At 41.1% G+C, this 24,491-nt stretch overlaps 2 protein-coding genes across 2 annotated transcripts in view; both read right to left on the bottom strand.

Annotated features, from left to right (window-relative positions):
* The window catches only part of cemip2 (cell migration inducing hyaluronidase 2), a 107,495-nt gene extending 92,952 nt beyond the window's left edge, over positions 1-14,543 (bottom strand). The window contains exon 1 of the mRNA XM_034170005.1: positions 14,346-14,543. The gene's annotated coding sequence lies outside the window, so the exon portion shown is untranslated. The remainder of the gene's footprint in view (positions 1-14,345) is intronic.
* Positions 14,544-23,312: 8,769 nt separating this feature from the next.
* Positions 23,313-24,491, bottom strand: part of abhd17b (abhydrolase domain containing 17B, depalmitoylase) — an 82,303-nt gene continuing 81,124 nt past the window's right edge. The window contains exon 4 of the mRNA XM_034170004.1: positions 23,313-24,423. Within this exon, the coding sequence (XP_034025895.1) occupies positions 24,204-24,423 (220 nt within the window). The 3' untranslated portion in view covers positions 23,313-24,203. The remainder of the gene's footprint in view (positions 24,424-24,491) is intronic.

Here is a 24,491-nt window from a genome sequence, read left to right as displayed (position 1 = left end):
CGCAATATCAAAGAAATGTAAACAGAGAATAAAACTGAAGGGAAAAAAAAATCCATCTCCGAGGTAAAACATAACTTGCAAATAAATTGTATCAAATTGTAAGCTATTGGTCATTGTTGACTAAATGTTTCAGCCTGCCTACTTCTGAGCTACAACTATGACATACAGGTAAGCCAGCTACCCTACATATTTGATTGTTATGTGACATCATAATTTGTCCACTTTCGACAGTGAAATGGCACCATATCAGATTTACAACACTGTACATGAGTTACAAAAATGTGCCAAGCCATTGCCCAAAGCTATAAATCAAATTACCACATTACATTTTAGCAGCTGGACCATATCATGAGTAGCGTTCAACTTCCAGGACATTCTCGAAATGTTAAACTTAAATCCTAACCATTACCCCAAATAAATAAACGATTTGCAACGTCACTCAACAGCTGAGAACTTACAATTTAGAGCCTCATTCCAATTCCAGAAGAGTACAGTCCCCTTCTGAAAGTGGCCATCAGTTTATGAAGCGCAACAAAAATTCCGATTTGTGCCACCTTCTGATACTGCCCGAACATAGAAACAGTGCGTGGTAAATGGTGGGATATTTTTAAAATGATTTTGGTTTTTTTAACTCTCAAATATGATGGAAGAGTGTGGCTCTAAACCAGTACTGCTGCCTGCCAACTTGGCAAATTATTTTATTTTAAATGGTTTAGGTTTGGGTTAGTATAAGGGGATGGGTTTTACCTTCGTAAAATGCATACATAAAACTTTTGGTCAATTTAATAATACATCCACTTCTGGACAACAGCGCTATGCATATCAGAGTCTTGCGCAACAGCATAATTCTGAAATGGTCCAGGTCCCATTTGGGAAAACATTGCTCAAATTTGCAAAAACTTTAGAACACTATGTATATGCTTTATATGGATCCCACTGAGCTGTCAGCAAGCTACATTCTACTCTTCCTGGGGTCCACATCCAACAAAATATAACATTAAAGCCAACAAACCCAAACTAAAACAAAAGTCTCAAAGCATTTTCAAACACAAAAAAATCTGTTCAAACAAAATCAAATAAAACCAAGAATAACACTACATCAATTGTGTTCACACTGGTAAAAGTCTGAAATAACATTTGGTTTATTGTGATTATGCTTTCTTAATAATCATTTAAAACCTGCCTTACACAGTACTTCAGTGATGACAGCTCTCAACTTATTCTATAAAGTGAGGCTCTGTAGCATACAGATATACGAGGTCTATTACAAAAGTATCCGACCTTATTATTTTTTTTCAAAAACCATATGGATTTGAATCACGTGTGATTACATCAGACATGCTTGAACCCTCGTTGGCATGCGAGAGTTTTTTCACGCCTGTTGGTTACGTCATTCGCCTGTGGCCAGTCTTTGAGTGAGGAGTGGCCCACCCTCTCGTCGATTTTTTCATTGTTTAGGAATGGCTCAGAGACTGCTGCTTTGTTTGATAAAAAATTTTTCAAAACTGTAAGGCACAACTGAGTGGACACCATTCGATAAATTCAGCTGGTTTTCGCTGAAAATTTTAACGGCTGATGAGAGATTTTGGTCTGGTAGTGTCGCCGTAAGGACGGCCCACGGCGCCTGATGGCGATCTGCACTCTGAGGCGGCGTCATCTCGCTGTTTCAAGTTGAAAACGTCCACATTTCAGGCTCTGTTGACCCAGTAAGTCGTCAGAGAACAGAGAACTTTCAGAAGAAGTCAGCATGAGGAGTTTATTCGGACATTCCATTGTTAACGGACAGAGTCACATGTCGGGCCGGACCCGACCGCGGGGGGTCGCGACAGGAAAAACACCTCCGTTGGAAAACTTAACGGACAAGTTGGAACATGCCCAAGCTTTCTCAGTTTCTCACTTCTTGAAAGCCATCAAAAGCCGCCTGAATTTTACAAATGGTTTTCAACACGGAGGTGTTTTTCGTGTCGCGGCGCACACAGATTTGCGTCGTCGTCACGGAAACGACTCGGCGAATTTGCGCGCACGTTCTTTCATTACAAAATGACCTTAAACAGTGGAATGTCCGCATAAACTCCTCATGCCGGCCTCTTCTGAATCTTCTCTGTTCTCTCACGACGTCCTGGGTCAACAGAGCCTTAAATTAGGATGATTTCAGCTCGAAACAGCCAGACGACGTCGCCTGGGAGCGCTGCGCGACGTCAACACCGACACAAGCAACACCGTGATGAAGCCTCACAGGACATGTTGGGGCATGTCCACCTCATGCACAATTTCTCGGATAGTCACAGGACTGAAAAGCCACCGAAAGCCATCGGAGCCATCTGAAAGCCGTCCTGTGAGACCAACACGGAGGTGCTTTTGTGCCGCGCCATGAGCGGCACGGTGGCGCATCCCTCCGCTTCTCTTTCCATGATAAAAACTTCTGTAACAGTGGAATGTGCCGAAAAAGTGCTGATGTCCACGCCTCCTGCCTTTTTTTTTGTGGAAGTCAGACGACGTCCCGGATCAACAAAGCCTTCATGTGGAAATGATCTGATTGATTCAGCCTGTCGATCGGCGCTCAGAGTGCGCCGCGCTCTCAGACGCTGTGGGCGGTCTTTAAACTGGCTGGAGCACTCCTTAATCTGTGTAATCCCCATAAAATCATCACTGAAAGCCATCTGAATTTTCCGAATGGTGTCCACCTGGAGGTCCCTCACAGTTTCTGGAAAAATTTGATGCAGCAAAGCTCCAATCGTTCAGACATTTATTCGCAATAAAAATCTGATGAGAGGGGTGGACCACTGCTCACACAAAGCCTGCTCACATGCGAATGACGCAACCGACAGGCGTGAAAAAACTCACGCATGCGCACGAAGGTTCAAGCTTGGCTGATGCAATCACACGTGATTCAAATCCATATGGTTTTTGCAAAAAATAAAAAGGTCCGATACTTTTCTAACAGACCTCGTATTTCTAAAGAAATTCATGAGATTCTCTGCCAACCTGACCTCTCTTCTGAACATGACGTGCCTTCTCGCGGTGCTTTGCCTTAAACCTAACAGTCTGGGATAATAATGATTAGGTTAGTGCTGATGGACTATACCCATATGTAGCTCATAATGCGCATTGTTAACAATAACCTATGGTTGTCATGCTGTAAGGTGACGTGGCTCAGAGAAGGTAGTGGCACAAAGGCAGACTCACACGCAGGAGAGAAGGATTGATTAAAAAAAGGCTTTATCTCATAAACAGGCAATTCTTCGGTACACAGAGTCACAGTCAGCGTGGCAGAGGTATCAGGCAGGGGTAAGGCTGAGGCATGGTCAAAAACGTAGTAACATAGAGTTCAAAGGCTGACACAAAACCGTGATCCAAGAACACAAAGCAAAGTCAAAAAAAATCAGCAAGGCAATCAGGAGTATAACAAAAGGCTTGGACGAATGGGCGGCACGAGGGGGGTGCTGGAGCTCCCCCTAGATTTGTCATAGCACCCCCATGAAAATTATTCCTCATTTATTATTTTAATTTAATTTCATCCCATATCTTTAAGGCGTTGTCTACACTGAACCTGAACTTCTGCTATACAATCTTTTTCTTTGTCATTTTCAAAAAGTGTTCCATTCAATAAATATCTCCATTCTCACAGATCCAGTGAACCCGCTTGAAAATGCTGTGGTACGCATGCCAGGCCTGTATGTAGCGCTGTAACTCATTTACAAAAAATGGGAAATAACACGTGGAGCTAATCAATTTAGCAACGAAAGCTAAAACTTTAGAAGCTGGCTCAAGGATTAAATAAAGTTTTAATCTGACCTGTTGCCAGAATTCATCATCACAGATGCAAACTGTTCTCCACATGACACCCTTGTTTTGGAAGATGACATCTGGAAATGCGTTAATTCGTTATGATGGAAGTTACTTTTTAAGGGGGGGGGGGGGTAAGAGTTTTTAAAGAAGCCCCTCATTGTCTTTCTGCTCTGCTCTGGGTGAGTTTCTGAGACTGAGCTGGAGGACGACCGCACTTTGTTCCACCACCAACAAAAAGAAAAAAACAATAATATGCTGATTTACACTGTTAACAACATGTTCCAGAGGCAGGGCAATCACATCATCCTTTCAGTTTTCCACAGTAAGACACTTCTGGCATTTCAGATTTATGTGATTAGATAAATATTTCACTCATAAAAGAAAATAAACATTCATCAACACAACTGATTGTTTTACACAAGATGAGTGTAACGTGATGTTCAATGACATCACGTTCAACAATGTCGTGATAATAATAATAAGTTTATAAGTTATAAGTTTTATTTATAAAGGACCTTTCATTAATAAAAATCTCAAAGTGCTACAGGAAAAAACAAGGACAAATAAGAGAATAAAAACAGAAAATCTTAAGAGAAAACCAAAATAAAATAATAAAATAGAATAAAAAGAGGCCTGTCTACACAGGTACGTCTCGAAGCTTTATTAAAAGCTTCCACAGTTTGTGGAGCCCTCTGATAATCAGGGAGGGAGTTCCAAATATGAGGGGCAGCTGAACAGAAGGCCCTGTCTCCCATGGTGTGATGCTTGGTGCGAGGGAGACGGAGAAGATTAGTGTTGTATGAATGGGACGATGTGTGGGGAGTGAGGAGGTCTTTGAGGTATGTGGGGGCATTGCCATGGATGCATTGGTGGGTGATGAAAGCAATCTTAAAATGGATTTTGTAGGTGATGGGTAGCCAGTGAAGGTTATGAAGAACAGGTGTAATGTGTTCCTATTTACACAGTCTCATCAGAGTTCTAGCTGCACTGTTTTGAATGTATTGGAGCCTTTGAAGGTTTTTTTTTTCCAGAAATCCCAAAGATCAGAGACTAACAGTAGTCGAGCCTAGAGGAGACAAAGGCGTGGATGCGTTTTTCAGCATCAATGATCATCATCATCATCATCAATTTTATTTATATAGCGCCAAATCACAACAAACAGTTGCCCCAGTTACTTTATATTGTAAGGCAAGGCCATACAATAATTACGTAAAAACCCCAACGGTCAAAACGACCCCCTGTGAGCAAGCACTTGGCGACAGTGGGAAGGAAAAACTCCCTTTTAACAGAAAGAAACCTGCAGCAGAACCAGGCTCAGGGAGGAGCAGTCTTCTGCTGGGACTGGTTGGGGCTGAGGGAGAGAACCAAGAAAAAGACATGCTGTGGAGGGGAGCAGAGATCAATCACTAATGATTAAATGCAGAGTGGTGCATACAGAGCAAAAAGAGAAAGAAACAGTGCATCATGGGAACCCCCAGCAGTCTAAGTCTATAGCAGCATAACTAAGGGATGGTTCAGGGTCACCTGATCCAGCCCTAACTATAAGCTTTAGTAAAAAGGAAAGTTTTAAGCCTAATCTTAAAAGTAGAGAGGGTGTCTGTCTCCCTGATCCGAATTGGGAGCTGGTTCCACAGAAGAGGAGCCTGAAAGCTGAAGGCTCTGCCTCCCATTCTACTCTTACAAACCCTAGGAACTACAAGTAAGCCTGCAGTCTGAGAGCGAAGCGCTCTATTGGGGTGATATGGTACTATGAGGTCCCTAAGATAAGATGGGACCTGATTATTCAAAACCTTATACGTAAGAAGAAGAATTTTAAATTCTATTCTAGAATTAACAGGAAGCCAATGAAGAGAGGCCAATATGGGTGAGATATGCTCTCTCCTTCTAGTCCCCGTTAGTACTCTAGCTGCAGCATTTTGAATTAACTGAAGGCTTTTCAGGGAACTTTTAGGACAACCTGATAATAATGAATTACAATAGTCCAGCCTAGAGGAAATAATGCATGAATTAGTTTTTCAGCATCACTCTGAGACAAGACCTTTCTAATTTTAGAGATATTGCGTGAATGCAAAAAAGCAGTCCTACATATTTGTTTAATATGCGCTTTGAATGACATATCCTGATCAAAAATGACTCCAAGATTTCTCACAGTATTACTAGAGGTCAGGGTAATGCCATCCAGAGTAAGGATCTGGTTAGACACCCTGTTTCTAAGATTTGTGGGGCCAAGTACAATAACTTCAGTTTTATCTGAGTTTAAAAGCAGGAAAATAGAGGTCATCCATGTCTTTATGTCTGTAAGACAATCCTGCAGTTTAGCTAATTGGTGTGTGTCCTCTGGCTTCATGGATAGATAAAGCTGGGTATCATCTGCATAACAATGAAAATTTAAGCAATGCCGTCTAATAATACTGCCTAAGGGAAGCATGTATAAAGTGAATAAAATTGGTCCTAGCACAGAACCTTGTGGAACTCCATAATTAACCTTAGTCTGTGAAGACGATTCCCCATTTACATGAACAAATTGTAATCTATTAGATAAATATGATTCAAACCACCGCAGCGCAGTGCCTTTAATACCTATGGCATGCTCTAATCTCTGTAATAAAATTTTATGGTCAACAGTATCAAAAGTAGCACTGAGGTCTAACAGAGCAAGCACAGAGATGAGTCCACTGTCTAAGGCCATAAGAAGATCATTTGTAACCTTCACTAATGCTGTTTCTGTACTATGATGAATTCTAAAACCTGACTGAAACTCTTCAAATAGACCATTCCTCTGCAGATGATCAGTTAGCTGTTTTACAACTACCCTTTCAAGAATTTTTGAGAGAAAAGGAAGGTTGGAGATTGGCCTATAATTAGCTAAGATAGCTGGGTCAAGTGATGGCTTTTTAAGTAATGGTTTAATTACTGCCACCTTAAAAGCCTGTGGTACATAGCCAACTAATAAAGACAGATTGATCATATTTAAGATCGAAGCATTAAATAATGGTAGGGCTTCCTTGAGCAGCCTGGTAGGAATGGGGTTTAATAGACATGTTGATGGTTTGGATGAAGTAACTAATGAAAATAACTCAGACAGAACAATCTGAGAGAAAGAGTCTGAAAGCAGCCAAAGATAACGATACATCTTTGGGATGGTTATGAGTAATTTTTTCTCTAATAGTTAAAATTTTATTAGCAAACAAAGTCATGAAGTCATTACTAGTTAAACTTAAAGGAATACTCGGCTCAATAGAGCTCTGACTCTTTGTCAGCCTGGCTACAGTGCTGAAAAGAAACCTGGGGTTGTTCTTATTTTCTTCAATTAGTGATGAGTAGTAACATGTCCTAGCTTTATGGAGGGCTTTTTTATAGAGCAACAGACTCTTTTTCCAGGCTAAGTGAAGATCTTCTAAATTAGTGAGACACCATTTCCTCTCCAACTTACGGGTTATCTGCTTTAAGCTGCGAGTTTGTGAGTTATACCACAGAGTCAGGCACTTCTGATTAAAGCTCTCTTTTCAGAGGAGCTACAGCATCCAAAGTTGTCTTCAATGAGGATGTAAAACTATTGACGAGATACTCTATCTCACTTACAGAGTTTAGGTAGCTACTCTGCACTGTGTTGGTATATGGCATTAGAGAACATAAAGAAGGAATCATATCCTTAAACCTAGTTACAGCGCTTTCTGAAAGACTTCTAGTGTAATGAAACTTATTCCCCACTGCTGGGTAGTCCATCAGAGTAAATGTAAATGTTATTAAGAAATGATCAGACAGAAGGGAGTTTTCAGGGAATACTGTTAAGTCTTCAAATTCCATACCATAAGTCAGAACAAGACCTAAGATATGATTAAAGTGGTGGGTGGACTCATTTACATTTTGAGCAAAGCCAATTGAGTCTAATAATAGATTAAATGCAGTGTTGAGGCTGTCATTCTCAGCATCTGTGTGGATGTTACAATCGCCCACTATAATTATCTTATCTGAGCTAAGCACTAAGTCAGACAAAAGGTCTGAAAATTCACAGAGAAAATCACAGTAACGACCAGGAGGACGATAGATAACAAATAAAACTGGTTTTTGGGACTTCCAATTTGGATGGACAAGACTAAGAGTCAAGCTTTCAAATGAATTAAAGCTCTGTCTGGGTTTTTGATTAATTAATAAGCTGGAACGGAAGATTGCTGCTAACCCTCCGCCTCAGCCCGTGCTACGAGCGTTCTGGCAGTTAGTGTGACTCGGGGGTGTTGACTCATTTAAACTAACATATTCATCCTGCTGTAACCAGGTTTCTGTAAGGCAGAATAAATCAATATGTTGATCAATTATTATATCATTTACCAACAGGGACTTAGAAGAGAGAGACCTAATGTTTAATAGACCACATTTAACTGTTTTAGTCTGTGGTGCAGTTGAAGGTGCTATATTATCTTTTCTTTTTGTGTTTTTATGCTTAAATAGATTTTTGCTGGTTATTGGTGGTCTGGGAGCAGGCACCGTCTCTACGGGGATGGGGTAATGAGGGGATGGCAGAGGGAGAGAAGCTGCAGAGAGGTGTGTAAGACTACAACTCTGCTTCCTGGTCCCAACCCTGGATAGTCACGGTTTGGAGGATTTAAGAAAATTGGCCAGAATTCTAGAAATGAGAGCTGCTCCATCCAAAGTGGGATGGATGCCGTCTCTCCTAACAAGACCAGGTTTTCCCCAGAAGCTTTGCCAATTATCTATGAAGCCCACCTCATTTTTTGGACACCACTCAGACAGCCAGCAACTCAAGGAGAACATGCGGCTAAACATGTCACTCCCGGTCCGATTGGGGAGGGGCCCAGAGAAAACTACAGAGTCCGACATTGTTTTTGCAAAGTTACACACCGATTCAATGTTAATTTTAGTGACCTCCGATTGGCGTAACCGGGTGTCATTACTGCCGACGTGAATTACAATCTTACCAAATTTACGCTTAGCCTTAGCCAGCAGTTTCATATTTCCTTCAATGTCGCCTGCTCTGGCCCCCGAAAGACAAGTGACTATGGTTGCTGGTGTCGCTAACTTCACATTTCTCAAAACAGAGTCGCCAATAACCAGAGTTTGATCCTCGGCGGGTGTGTCGCCGAGTGGGGAAAAACGGTTAGAAATGTGAACGGGTTGGCGGTGTACACAGGGCTTCTGTTTAGGGCTACGCTTCCTCCTCACAGTCACCCAGTTGGTCTGCTTTCCCGGCTGCTCGGGATCTGCCAGAGGGAAACTAACGGCGGCTAAGCTACCTTGGTCCGCACTGACTACAGGGGCCTGGCTAGCTGTAGAATTTTCCACGGTGCGGAGCCGAGTCTCCAATTCGCCCAGCCTGGCCTCCAAAGCTACGAATAAGCTACACTTATTACAAGTACCATTACTGCTAAAGGAGGCCGAGGAATAACTAAACATTTCACACCCAGAGCAGAAAAGTGCGGGAGAGACAGGAGAAGCCGCCATGCTAAATTGGCTAAGAGCTAGTAACTGTGCTAAGCTAGCAGAGTCCTAAAAACACACAAAGTGAATAATGTGTAAATAATTTAGAGGTGATTCAGCAGAGGGAGTGCTTTAGTTAAGGCACGTGAAGATTACACTGTGAAGCAAATCGTTATCTAGGTAACTAGATCAATCTAACTGCGCAGATTAAACAGCTAACAGATACAGCAAAACACCGCTGTGCTCCGGAACAGGAAGTGATACAATACCGCAGTGAGAGCCAACCACCAGTAGAGGCTTTACCTCACTGGTGGTTGGTAATACAGAATGACCAAAATCACACACAAACCATGGCTACTGTTCAATACAAATATCCACAGATCTACACATGTAGTCTATAGCCTTAGGAGAAAAATGGCAACAGCAGGCAGAGAGAAAAATCTTTCACCTGCCATTGATGTCTCATAACAGTACAATACGCCTGTTTTGTGGTTAACAGCAAAAAGGATCAATGATTTTGTTGCTGTCGAGAGGCCGTGTTCTCTGAGAGTTAATTGCCAGGAGTGGCACCGGGTCACTGGTTTGTCTGTGCCTTCTGCTGTTCTTCAGGTAGTTCTTAAAGCACCACAGACTTCACTTCTTTCCAATTCCACTCATGGATATTTGGGCAGCAAAAACCAAATAATTTCAGCAAGTTGAAACAACACTCACTGCAGTATGATGTGCCTCTAGGTAAAGGCAGTATGATGCAAGACGTGCGGACGGGTCCGAGCGTCGGGACGCAGCCGGCGCGGTGCAGCGGCACAGGAAAAACACCTCCGTGTTGATAACCATTTGTAAAATCCAAGCGGCTTTTGATGGCTTTCAGTGGAGTGAGTATATGAGAAATTGTTTAACAGGCAGGACATGTTCCAACTTGTCCTTAAGGCTTTCAACAGAGGTGTTTTTCCTGTGGCGGAGCGTCGCGGCAGCTGCGTCCCGACGCGCGGACCCGTCCGCACGTCTTTCATTAAAAAAATCTCCTTTAACAGTGGAATATCCGGATAAAATGCTGAAACCGACTTCTTCTGAAACTTCTCTGTTCTCTCACGACGTCCTGGATCAATAGAGCCTGAAATGTGGAGGTTTTCAGCTTGAACAGGCTGACGACGGCGCCTGAGAGCGCTGCGCGACGTCTCGCACCGTGAAAAGTCCTTAAAGCGACAGAATCACATCAAAATCTCTCATCAGCCATTAAAATTTTCACTGAAAACCAGCTTAATTTTTCGAACCGTGTCCACTTCGATGTGTCTCACAGGTTTAGAAAAAATTTTGATCAAACAAAGCGCCAGTCTCTCAGCAACTTCTCAGACAAAGGAATTCCGACGAGGGGCTGGACGACTCCTCCCACAAGGAGTGCTCACAGGCGAATGACGTCACCGACAGGCGTGGAAAAACTCACGTATGCGCACGAGGGTTCAAGCATGTCTGACGTAAAAATATATGAATGAAATCCATATAGTTTTGAAAAAATAAAAAGGACCGTAACTTTATTGACAGCCCTCGTATATATAAAATTTATTGTTATTTACATTCATTTTAAGATCCTACTGTCTTACTTACAATTTGCACATGTTGAATAAAGCCCATTTATCAATCAGTCAATAATAAACAATATTTATGAGCTTCTGACAAGAGTGGAACTTAGCTTTGAGTTAGCGGAAGTTAGCGTGCACGCTGACGTCCGTAAAATGTCTTGCAAATCACTCTAGAGGTGTTAGCAGATTACAAAAACAGCGTTTTCAGTTTTAGAAGTGTTTATTTCTCAGTAGCTTTTACATGATATATGACAAAGAGGCTATATTTACAAACAAGCAAAACAGAGTTTGCAACTAGCTTCCGGCCTGTGACATCACCACGCTAACATCTGCTAAACGTCTTGTAAATTACTTCAGAGGTGTTATTAGGTTCCAAAAACAGCATTGCCAGTTTTAGAAGTGTTTATTTCTCACTAACTTTTGCAGAATATATGAGAAACGTGTTATATAAACACATAAATCAAGTGCTTTTAGACAGACCTCCACTGACATCACGGTGCCGCTCTAGTCTGATTGGCTGTCACCTCCAAAAACCAAACCTACGACTGATTATGTTAAACAGACGGGCGCATGTTCCATGCAGCACAACTCTGAAATCAAACTGGCGTAAATCAAACATAAGGATGCATTTTGTTAATGTACACAAGGATTTCCAAAAATTCTCGAGGTCGGCCCTACGCGACTATCAGCGAAGTGGACAATCCAAAGACGAGAATTCGTACTTCCGCGACTGGCCACTTGGTGAAAACCATTGTACATTAAACTGACTTTGTTGACAAGCTCACCCTTATACATGTATTTGTACAGAGTTTGGTGATGTTTTCACAGACAGAAAATGGCCACTAGAGTGTGCTGGAGTAATGCAACGTCAACACATTAATTACGGAGTGGCTATCTGGAACAATTAGACTGTCTAATTTTAGAAATATTGCCAGGTAGAAGATGTGATCACATGATGCCACACTGCATTTTTGGTGCAGTTTTCCCATCTTTTAGGGTTATATTATATAGGTAATATTTTTTACTCAGGTTTGAAAAAGTAATTGATCACATGACCGCTGTAAATGTGATTACATGACAGCAGCTGGAAAAAAATCGCCACCGCCTACTTATTAAACTGACGTCAAAGTGTTCAGTACAACCACTTTCCAAATCAATTCCAACATGCCGTCATCACCACCACAGAGTTTAACGCCAGGGTGACATTCCTCCAGGCAGCCATTTTGACAATGACGAAATCATGTATCACGCCGGCTCATGATAAAATCACGCACCACGCTGGCTCTAGATATTCCTTCAATCTCGCCTCCACGTATTTCATCAATTCTTGTAAGGAACGAGGTTAGCATGGTGTGGCGTTTGCAGCAAATTATGGTACTGGGGGCGCAGCATTTCACAGACATGCACGGGCTACAAGTAAGCATTGTTCGGGCCCTTGTTTCCCAATGATTGATTGATGTTCCTCCCATAAACACTTTTTAACGTTCAGTACATTATAGGTTTCAAAGTTGAAAGGCAAAAAAAGCTAATGCAATTTTACATGGTTTTATTGGCTTTTTGCCCAAAATGTATGCCAATGTTGAAAACCTAGTTCTTCTCCAAGTCCTGACCAAGATAAGATAAGATAAAACCTTTTTCAAAATTATAGCCTTTTTCAATAAAAACTATTTTTGGCACATCTAATCTTTTACACTAAAAACAACCAGTAAGTTTTTAATCAATATTTTTTTTCCAATAAAACCAACCATTTTGGCAAAATGAAGAAATGGCTTAATTTTTTGCCCATGCACCTTTTCCATATCACAGTGGTCATTAATTCATTATGACCATAGTGGTTCTTGGCCATAACAGCCCCGTCGGAATCTTGCTGCCGCTTAAAATAAGGGGCGGAAGGTGTACCTTTCTTCCCTTATTTTCAGTTCTGACAAAAGATTCCAACCAAGAGCCAGCATAGTGTGTGATTTCATCATGATTTCACCACCAGTAGTAAGTTCTATCAGCTTCTCCCTTCTTGCTTGGGGTCAACACAGCACATCTGATTAATTCCGGGACAAGATCTCAGAAAGAAATAGCTGATATGTATTTATAAGACCCTTATGAATGCAGTAAAGTAAATCTGCAAGCCCAAATTTGTAATTCAGCCAAGAAATCTTCATTTAAAAATGACAAATTTGCAGCTAAAATTTGGCCCTCAGCGAAAACTGTTTGTACATCCGGGTCATTGCAGTGACGTCCGGCAGAACACGGAACGCTCGCGCCTTCAGTCCGATCCCGCATTGAAATTGATTTTATCTGTTAGTAATGTTACTGTTATACACATCCTGGTTTCAGCATCCAAAGGTAAGCTGCAATGAATGTGAGATGCAGCTCTGCATGCTCAGATCAGCGGCGACATCGGCAGCGGGCGACGTTCTTCCCCGACGCCTCGCTCTCTGCCTCCGCTGCGTTTACTGAGTTTGCGTGCTCGGTAAACGCCGAAGCGGGCCACTCATATCGCCCCCGTGTCTGCTGTGCAGCCGGCACCACGTCCCTGTCTACTGAATGGAGATGCAGACAACTTGGCAAAAGTCCAGAGACTACGCTCGCTGTTATAATGCGGAGCGGCCGGTGACACCTGTTGCTGCAAGGACAGACTTTCCGCAGCGCCGCACGTCTCAGTAATCGGAGCCGCAGAGCTCCATGGTCGCTGACAGAGGTTTATATCTTTTTAATGACTTGAATTTTTTGCGGGTCCCGCCTCCGTACCCCGCGACGGTAGCACCGGAGGCGAAAGACAGTAGATTTTCAATGCGACACCACTCAATCAAACGAGCGTATGAAAAAGTCCCCCAAAATAATTTTCAAGCACAAATAAAAGAAATGTGTACTCACCAAACGTGCCACAAGACAATATGAAGTTTTAAAAAAGTAGATCCTTCCATATAAGACAAGAAAAAGGTGCAGATGCAAACTGACATAAATCCACAAATTACAGTTGGCACGCGCAATGCATGCTGGGAGAGGGTCTTTTCCCTGACGTCTTGGCAGCGTCCTGGATATGCTGACAGTTTTGCGGAGGGCTAAATTTTAGCTGTAAATTTGTCATTTTTAAATGAAAATTTCTCCATTGAATGACAGATCTGGGCTTGCAGATTTACTTTACTACATTCGGAAGGATCTTATGTGTAAATATAAGTCGTTTTTTGGTCCAAAGATCTGACTGCATTTATTTCAATGCAGGTCTACTTTAATATTATAGTCAATGCAGCTGCAGCCCCCCCCCCCCCCCCCCCCCAAAAGCTTTTTAAGCCTGGCTGCGCCTCTGACAGAGTTCCATCTGTTGATGCTGACAGCTGAGGATGGATGGTTCGCCTTGAATACAAACGCAACTTTTGAGGGGAGGAATAAGTACACATGCTCCACTACTGCTTTTCTTTCTTTCTTTAATGACTGCGTGGAAATGTATGTGAGCAAAGAGAAGAACTCATAACTCCACTTCCAGCCCGGGACTCGTCTCTCTCACCACCCACCGGCTGACGGGCAGAAACAATGCAGCGCTCCTACCGTTCAGCTCCTCTCCGGCTCTGTCCATTCGCTCCGTGCCGAGCCCACGAACCGCTGACCCGGCGCTCAGACCAAGAAGGAAGTCGTCACCCTCGCAGTTTGCTTTCTGTGTCCCTTTTTAAATACTTTTCCTTCACATGGTGTTGCTTTTTTTTCTCAGCCGATGGGCCGTCGCTCGACCGTCAACCCACACACCCTCCAAAAAGGAGAAGAAGGCGTGGCCTCGAGAAAAAAGACGTCATGCTGCGTTTAGGCACTGTGGGAAATGTCCAACATTTGTATGCAACATAAAACTGGGGCGATTTCACGGGGGTGGCACACCGACAATATATAGCGACAGGTAGTGTGTGTGGGTGTATGGATTATATATTGCTTTTAAGAATGCATACATATGTATGGCTTTTTTATTTCTCTGAATCACTTTCCACCTGGACCTTTCTGTGTGGAGTTTCTATGTTCTCACAGTGTTTACGTGTATTCCCTTCGGGTGCTCCCACTTCCAAAGATCTGGAAGTACATCCAAAGAGGACACATCCAGGCTGGACAAAGTGATCAGATGGGCCGGCTCTGTGGCTGGCATGAAGCTGGACACTCTGGCAACGGTGGCAGAGAACTGGATAAACTGCTGGACATTATGGATGATGCCAGTCACCCTTTGCACACAGTCATCAGCAACTAGAGGAGCCTCTTCAACCAGACTGCTCCTTCCCAAGTGCAGAACCAACAGATTAAAAAAAAAAAAAAAAAAAAAAAACTCCTTTGTCCCCCAGGCTATCAGAGTGTACAACTCCTCACTTGGGGGGCAGTGGAGTAACAGGAAGACAGAGGACAGGAAAGAGAGGAGCAGTAGTAGCCAGTATGGGGATCACTGGGGACACTCTTTTTTCCTTACTTTTTACACAAGGACTGTCACTTTCATTGTGAGGGACTGACAGCTTTGACATTTTGATCATGTGGCAAGTTTCTCCAGCACGCAGGTGCCTGAGTGGTGAGGACCCCAGTAGCCGGAGAAGGCCAAGGGGACACCCACTTTCACCTGGCTGTGGCAGATAGACGGTTATTTTAGAGATGTGGAACTGGACCAGTTGTCTGCCTGTGTGGTTGCCCGACAGGACCCGGGGCGGTTCTGTGGTGTCATGGATGTGACAACAGTTGGAGTTACACTGGTTGTCTGGATCAGCAATTTCAGTTAAATATATCATATAGCAGACAAACACAGTGATATTTGAGAAGTGAAATGAAGTGTCTAGTAATATACAGTATACAGAAAGTGTGCAATAATTATTTAAACAAAATTAGGCAGGTGCACAAATTTGGGCATCCCAACAGAAAAAAATACATCAATATTCAGTAGATCCTCCTTTTGCAGAAATAACAGCCTTTAAACACTTCCTATAACTTCCAATGAAAGTCTGGATTCTGGTTGAAGGTATTTTGGACCATTCTTCTTTACAAAACATCTCAGGTTTGTTGGTTTCTGAGCATGGACAGCCCACTTAAAATCACACCACAGATTTTCGATAAAATTCAGGTCTGGGGACTGAGATGGGCATTCCAGAACATTGTACTTGTTCCTCTGCATGAATGCCTTAGTAGATTTTGAGCAGTGTTTAGGGTTGTTGTCTTGTTGAAAGATCCAGCCCTGGCGTAACTTCAACTTTGTCACTGATTCTTGAACATTGTTTTCAAGAATCTGCTGATATTCACTGGAATCCATGCGACTCTCAACTTCAACAAGATTCCCAGTACCTGCACTGGTCACACAGCCACACAGCATGATGGAACCACCTCTGAATTTTACTGTAGGTAGCAAGTGTTTTTCTTGGAATGCAGTGGGTTTTTTTTTTTTCCTGACATGCATACTGCCCCTTGTTAGGTCCAAATAACTCAATTTTAGTTTCATCAGTCCACAGCACCTTATTCCAAAATGAAGCCTGCTTGTCCAAATGTGCTTTACCATACCAAGGGACTGTTTGTGACATGATGTATACGCAAAAAAAAAAAGGCTTCCTCTGCATTACTCTCCCATACAACATCACCTTGTGCAAAGTGCGCTGTATAGTTGAACGATGCACAGAGACACTATATGCAGCAAGATCATGTTGTAGGTCTTTGGAGCAGGTCTATGGGTTGACTACGACTGTTCTCACCATCATTCGGTTCAGCGCATCTGAGATTTTTCTTGGCCTGTCACTTTGGGCCTTAACTAGTACTGTGCCTGCGGACTTCCATTTCCCCACTATGTTCCTCACAGTGGAAACTGACAGCTGAAATCTCTGAGATAGCGTTTCGTATCCTTCCCCTACACCATGACGTTGAACAATCTTTCTTTTCAGGTCATTTGAGAGTTGTTTAGAGGCTCCCATGTTGCCACACAGAAGAGATGCAAACAATGGAAACATTTTTAAATGGCCACCTTAAATACCCTTTCTCATGATTGGATTCACCTGTGTAAGGAGGTCAAGGGTCAATGAGCTTACCAATCCAATTTTGTGTTCCAATAATTAGTACTAAATGTATTCAAATAAATAAAATTACAAGGATGCCCAAATTTATGCACCTGCCTAATTTTGTTGAAACAATTATTGCACACTTTCTGTAAATACTACAAACTTCATTTCACTTCTCAAATATCACTGCATCTGTCTGCTATATGATATATTTAACTGAAATTGCTGATCCAAACAACCAATGATTTATAAAGGAAAATCATGGAAATCATTAGGGGTGCCCAAACTTTTACATACCACTGTATGTTTGAGCAGTGTCCTCTGCAAAACTAAGTGCAGACTCAATTCTACTACTGTGACCTCTTTCATTACAATGTGCCATTTTCTTTTAAATCAAGGTACAATTTTCCATCACTACATGATGGATGGCATCACACTAGTTTTAAATGACCAGAGTGTTGTCACAAAATAATCTAATTTGACTGTGCTCGCATACTAATAAATGAAAGAAAGAGTTTAAGGTTTTAATGTTTTCTGTAAAATTTCTGTGGAAACATGAGTTGTATGACTTGAACTGTCAGCGAACATCGCCTACATTTTGGACACGTGGTACACTTATCTGGACAGAAACCAGTATTGTAGGGCCTTACCTGTTAATGACCTGTGATTAAATGTTTTTATATTTGGTCCACATCAATAGTTGTATGACTTATTTATTTAAAAAGCAATCATTAAAACTGCCTCACTTGCGTTTTATTCCTCATTAAAACAAGGGGTTTTAAATATTTAGACGATTGCATTTCCAAGGAGCACCTGAAAGCATCACTGCAAGCATTTGAACCTGTAAATTGCGGGGTGGAGCCTAACCTGCACTACAGCCCCACCTTCTGGTGTGAAAAAGAAGGTACTCTGCCATCTTCATTTGAACACAAACTTGATTAAAATACATTTAAAAAAGCAAAAAAACAAGAGTGCATTTTAATGTTAATCTCTTCAAGTGACTGAAATACACAACTTTAACACTAAATCTAGACTTATCTACATGTACATAAGCAGAACATTTGTAGTTTGTTCTCTAAAAGCAAAAGATGTGAAAAACGCCTGACAATATATACCTATATTGTTTAACATGTCACATACAATAACAGCATGTCATGAAACTGAGTTAAAATTAACTTTCACAAAAGCTTTCCTTCACACCAAGAGTTCATTAACAGATCACACTGCATTTTATTTTCTCTACGCATTTCATCAATACTATAATCAATATTGTTAGTACATTTTCCCCTATGGTGAAACAGGCTAACAAAAAAAAGTTACTCAGATTCAAGATGTTAGTCAAGATGACCAGAACAACGGTCATCTGAAGTCAAAATATTGGCTTTAGTTGTTTAGTAACTACAACTGAGATGATGACAAAAGCATGTGGAAAAAATAGATATAAATGATAAAATGTCTAATACAAATAGTATTTACAAATGAGATTTTTTCGTATTTTTTCCCCGTTAAAGACATATCAGCACACCGTCACCAATCCCAAAGGATTTTGGTCAAACTAATAAACGATCCTCTTGGAATCAGACCAGACTGTTAACTGTAGCACCATCAGACATGTATCAACATATAAGGAGTCCACAGGCTCAAAGGTAAGCGTTACAAAAAAACTGAGGAAAAAAAAAATAAATAACTGACTGAAAGTTTGTGTTTGCTGTACAGGCCAAAAAATCCAAAAACATTTGCTTTTCAGTGCTCTGACAGTTCTCAGTACAGTACATACAGCTGGTTAATGTGTTTACTACACTCAGCATTAAAGGGTTAATCAAAGCAAAGAATCCACAAAGATCACACAGGTAGATAAAAGTTTAGACAGAACAGGGGGCAGGAGGTAATATGTTTAAATTGAGTTTTCCAGAAGTTACTAGGTTTGCAGCCTGTTCCTGTTTATATTGGACATTCACAGATGGAAATCCTGAGGGGGGGGGGGGGGGGGGGGGGGTCCAGCTCCCACCTGAGGATCGCCCCCTTCAATACATCCTTGTACCCTGACCTCAAACATTTTGTTTAGAACTGCCCTTACTTTGAACTTTATGTAAAGCTACCAAGAGTCAGAAAGTAGTCAAATGATTCCCATTAAATGACAAAGTATTTAAAACCTCAAGGTATTTACCAATCAATAACCTAGTAAAAGGTGTCCTTACATTCGGCCACTAGATGCCGCTGTGGAGCAATGCATGACCTGATCAGTCATTCAAATTCTAGTGCGGACTTTTCTCTCTGTAGCAATTTATTAATTTAAGGCTTTAATCTATATAGAGTTCATGCAAACAATGTCGACTGCAGTTTTGCCCCCCCCCCCCCCCCCCCAGATTTGTTCTTCAGATGTATTTGTCCACCCAGTGAAATTAAACTCCCATTCATGGGGGAATTATTTTATTGTCACTGCAAGTTTGAATATTGACAGTCACAAAATACTACATATGAATGATCAATTAATCAATTAATTTGAATGTTTGGCAGTCATCTACTGTTAGGATTTTTCTTTAACAGGAAAAAGTAAGTCCTTTCCACTGCTCCCTTGTTTTGCACTTGGGGTCACCACAGCAAATCTGAGGTAGATCTGCGTGTTGAATTGGCACAAGTTTTACATCAGATGTCTTACCTGATGCAACTCCAAATTACACAGACGTCAAACATGTCACACCAATGTAATAACTCCAGTTAAGGGTCACATGAAGGGGGTGGGGGCTGGACCTGATCCCAATGGTCATTGGGTCAGAGGCGTGGTACACCCTGGATGGGTCACCAGTTCATCCCAGGGCTGAGACACAGGCAGACAAACATATTCACTTGCTCACTCATGCTTATGATCAATTTAGAGACACCAATTCACTGAATCTGCATGTTTTTGGAAGTGGGAGGGAAATTCCACACACAAAGGACTAGGTCGGAATTGTAAAACCTCGGATGCTCTCGCTGTGAGGCAACAGTGCTAAGCACTAAGCCTATGTGCTACACAATGCAAATATGTTCGACATAAAAAGTAGAAACAAGGTCATTTATGGAAAAAATTTTACAAGTGGCTGAGCTACTGGCGCTGAGGGAAAGTGACATCCCAGCACACACAGAGGGGCTCATTCATAAATATTCTGCAATTTTTCCACTCACCAAAATTAATGTAGTTTAAAAAAAAGTTGCTATGACATCACTAATTTGTTCTTGCCAATGTGTAATTTTTGCAAATCAGGATTGTTATTAAACTGGCTGTAGATCCCACACAATGTGCAATCGATCTATTGTATCCATGAAAACAGAACAAAGTACAACCCTAAATCAGAAAAAGTTGGAATAATATGGAAAATGCAAATTTACAACAGCTCCCAGCAGTGATCAACATTTACTTCAACTTCCATTCAATTGCTGACCATGTGAACCCAAGACATTTCATGTTTTGTGTGGTCAACTTCATTTGTTGATTTTATATATACAGTAGTGTTCAGAATAATACTAGTGCTATGTGACTAAAAAGATTAATCCAGGTTTCGAGTATATTTCTTATTGTTACATGGGAAACAAGGTACCAGTAGATTCTCACAAATCCAAGACCAAGCATTCATGATATGCACACTTTTAAGGCTATGAAATTAGGCTATTAGAAAAAAGAAAAAAAAAAGTAGAAAAGCTGTTCACAATAATAGTAGCATCTGCTGTTGATGCTACAAAGTCAAAACTATTATGTTCAAACTGCTTTTTTAGCAATCCTGTGAATCACTAAACTAGTATTTAGTTGTATAACCACAGTTTTTCATGATTTCTTCACATCTGCGAGGCATTAATTTTGTTGGTTTGGAACCAAGATTTTGCTCCTTTACTAGTGTGCTTGGGGTCATTGACTTGTTGAAACACCCATTTCAAGGGCATGTCCTCTTCAGCATAAGGCAACATGAGCTCAAGTATTTTGACATATCCAAACTGATCCATGATACCTGGTAACTTGGACCCAAAAAGAACAATTTTACTCTCATCAGTCCACAAAATATTCTTCCATTTCTCTTTAGGCCAGTTGAGATGTTCTTTGGCAAATTGTAACTTCTTCTGCACATTTCTTTTATTTAACAGAGGGACTTTGCCGGGGATTCTTGCAAATAAATTAGCTTCACACAGGCGTCTTCTAACTGTCACAGCACTTACAGGTAACTCCAGACTGTCTTTGATCATCCTGGAGCTGATCAGTGGGTGAGCCTTTGCCATTCTGGTTATTCTTCTATCCATTTTGATGGTTGTTTTCCATTTTCTTCCATGCATGTTTTTTTTTTTTTGGTCCATTTTAAAGCATTGGAGATCATTGTAGATGAACAGCCTATAATTTTTTGCACCTGCGTATAAGTTTTCCCCTCTCCAATCAACTTTTTAATCAAATTACACTGTTCTTCTGAACAATGTCTTGAACGTCCCATTTTCCTCAGGCTTTCAAACAGAGAAGCATGTTCAACAGGTGCTGGCTTCATCCTTAAATAGGGGACACCTGATTCACACCTGTTTGTTCCACAAAATTGACAAACTCACTGACTGAATGCCACACGACTATTATTGTGAACACCCCCTTTTCTACTTTTTTTTTTTTTTACTAATAACCCAATTTCATAGCCTTAAGAGTGTGCATATCATGAATGCTTGGTCTTGTTGGATTTGTGAGAATCTACTGAATCTACTGGTACCTTGTTTCCCATGTAACAATAAGAAATATACTCAAAACCTGGATTAATCTTTTTAGTCACATAGCACTATTATTCTGAACACTACTGTATCTCCATTCCCGCATTTAAGGCCTTCAATACATTAAAATAAATAAATAAAATAAGTTTGGACACTGGCAATTTCTTCCGGAAAAAAAAAGTCCAGATGAAATTGTTATTTTTACATGTCCAAGTCACTGAATGTCTTGGACCTTTACATCAATCATTAAGAAACACAAGCACTAATGGACTGTATGATAAATGTGTGTCAAGTAGGCCAATCTCAATAATTGAGTGATTATGCTGGAAGGAGACTAGGGAGAGAAGAACTCTGAGCGAATTCTAGTTTTCTGTGGTTGTGGAGAAGCTGTACATTATGCAACTTTTGTCTGTTGCATCACCAGTTGTACAGCTTCACAATAAAGAGGTAGAGAGGAGGATGTTCTAAGAACATGCAAATTTTCAGTTACACTTTGACAGAAGGTATATGGGAAACCTGAACCTAGATTTGATCTGTTCTCCTGTTTTACAGTCCTTCTTGACTCCAGTCTCACATTAAGCTGTGAATGTCGATGCAGCAGGTAAAGGTTTTGTTATCCCCAGTTTCTCCGCTCACCTTCACAGAAGCCTATAATTCTGTCAGAGAGGTCGTGGATGTCTCAGTTAATTCCCTCACTAGTCTCCTTCTCGTATGCACTCAAATTCTGATAACTGCTGACTTGACAAAGATTTACATGTCCAACATCGTATCATACTGATTATATTTCTTACTGATGAATGACTTGGAAAAGTTCATGTATCCATACCATCTTGCCTCAAGAAATCTGGCTGTAAAAGTGATGCTTCCATCCTTCCATTTACAAAAAACTGCCTTCATTTCAACTTTTTTTTGGGAATGTGCTGCAGGCCTTAAATGCAGAATGAAATTAAAATTTACCGCACAAAACATGAAAAGTCTTAGGTTAATACAGTCTGCAATAAAATAGTAGTCAAAGTAAATGTCAGGATCATTGCAGGTCCCCCAAATTTTCTATACTGTCCTAACTTTTTCTGATTTGAGTCTGGAATAAAAACAGTAAGGATAATTATAAATAACTGGTACAATCTGGTCTGAAGGAGCAGGAGGTCTGAAGGTCATTCTGGCCATGATAAATAATCAGTAGCCAGATGAACAGATGCAGACGGGCATAATTTAAAGTGGAATCGATACAGTGCACCTAAAGAAACAGAAAACGAGGATGCTACTCATGTAACTGGAACAAATACAAATAAAATATGCATGCACTTCCTATATGGAGGTGCAAACAGAGACTCTGAGAATACAAAGATGATAATAATAAAGACACCATCAGAATCTTTTCTTAGTTTACAGCTGAATTTTGTTCTTATCCATGAATTAGAGAAACAAATGTAAGGGGGGACCTAAAATCTGCACGTGAACAGGGTCCATCGTGTGTAAACAAGGGATGACATCCATTCATGTACCATGTCCAGCATGCCAACAGAAAACTCATTCTCAAATTAATGAACAGCATTTTCATTTTATATCTGCTGCCTGATCAAAATATAAATTCAGAACCAACCATGTCATCCTGATTGGCATAAACAGTACAAATCAGTGTCAGAACATAGACTTGTCACAGTAGTTATTCTTTTAAATCATATAAAAAGATAAATCATTGCAATTGTGAGTACATAATTTAACTTTATACTTTCATAACTAATGACAGAAAAAAAATGCTGCCAAAAACCAGTTTCTTAATAAGTGTGATTACATGTTATTCTTAAACAGAAGTGAGATTTTACTGGTCAGGCTGTCCAGCACTTAGTTTGTCAGAAACCACGTGGTTCAGCGCAGTGAAACGGATGTTGCAGCAGCACTGCTTTGATGTAAAAATGGTAGAAAATGTTCTCTAAAGATGGTGCGCGAGATAACACAACCTCTCAGTCATCTTTCTCGCAGGCTACATCAGCCCCTTACTTCTCCTTCGACCATTGTTGTGGACTATCGCTGAGCTAAACTGCAGATTTAATATGTTTCTGTTTTCTCATCTGCACAAAGTATACTCACGTGTGTTTAAGTCATTGTACTAAATGTTTGGCAACACAGGCACAGCTCCATCTTCTCTGGTTTATCTGGTGAAGTTCTCAGCATTGGCTAGTACGTGTTAACATGTTGGATACTTAAAACAAACAAAAATAAATAAATAAAAAATTATGCAAAAACAAGGTGTGGAAGACCAGAGTGGTGTTGAAGGTAGGTAGCCATTCAGTTTGGTGAGAAAGTCTATCCCACATTGGCCCAACTGGTTTACAGGGAGTGACGTACATGCGATCTTATAATAACGTTGATACATATGTCTTTTTCAGGCACTGCCATAATGTGCAACTTTGAACATATAATTGGAAAAAAAAGGATGGGATTCCAGAGGATCTTTTTTTTCTTTTTTCCTTCTCCCAGTTCACAGCTGCAGCACGTGGCGTGGGCTATACGGCAGCCTCAATGTCGGGGGAAACTGGCTGATTTACAACAAATCTGCCATAGAAAATTCAGTACTACAAAGACAAACATCACTTCTCCTGGTTTCACTTCACATGCTGCTTCTTATTCCTTAAAAATTAAAAACTAAAGTAGGAACTCCCACTAAAACTGCTGCCTTCTTCTCAGCGCACAGCTACAAGTCGACCAGCTCGTGAGCGACAAACTGCTTGAGTCTCTCCAGGTACTGTCCATAGAGCTCCACGTCATTGTGTCCGGCCCCCTCCACCCACAGCGGTTCTACGGGGCGCTGGCAGCGTTCATACAGTGCCAGGCCGTGGGAGAAGTCGATGACCTCGTCCTCTGTTCCATGTATCACCAGAACTGGCGAGGTTATCTTCGAAATCTTGTCAATGCTTCAGAGCGAGAAGATAAATAAACAATTAGCTCGGGATAAACAAACAATTATTTGCTTACTTAATTA

Source organism: Thalassophryne amazonica, chromosome 5, assembly GCF_902500255.1.
Source record: "Thalassophryne amazonica chromosome 5, fThaAma1.1, whole genome shotgun sequence".
In the NCBI taxonomy this organism is placed as follows: Eukaryota; Metazoa; Chordata; class Actinopteri; order Batrachoidiformes; family Batrachoididae; genus Thalassophryne; species Thalassophryne amazonica.
This window is presented reverse-complemented; position numbering and strand designations above follow the sequence as displayed.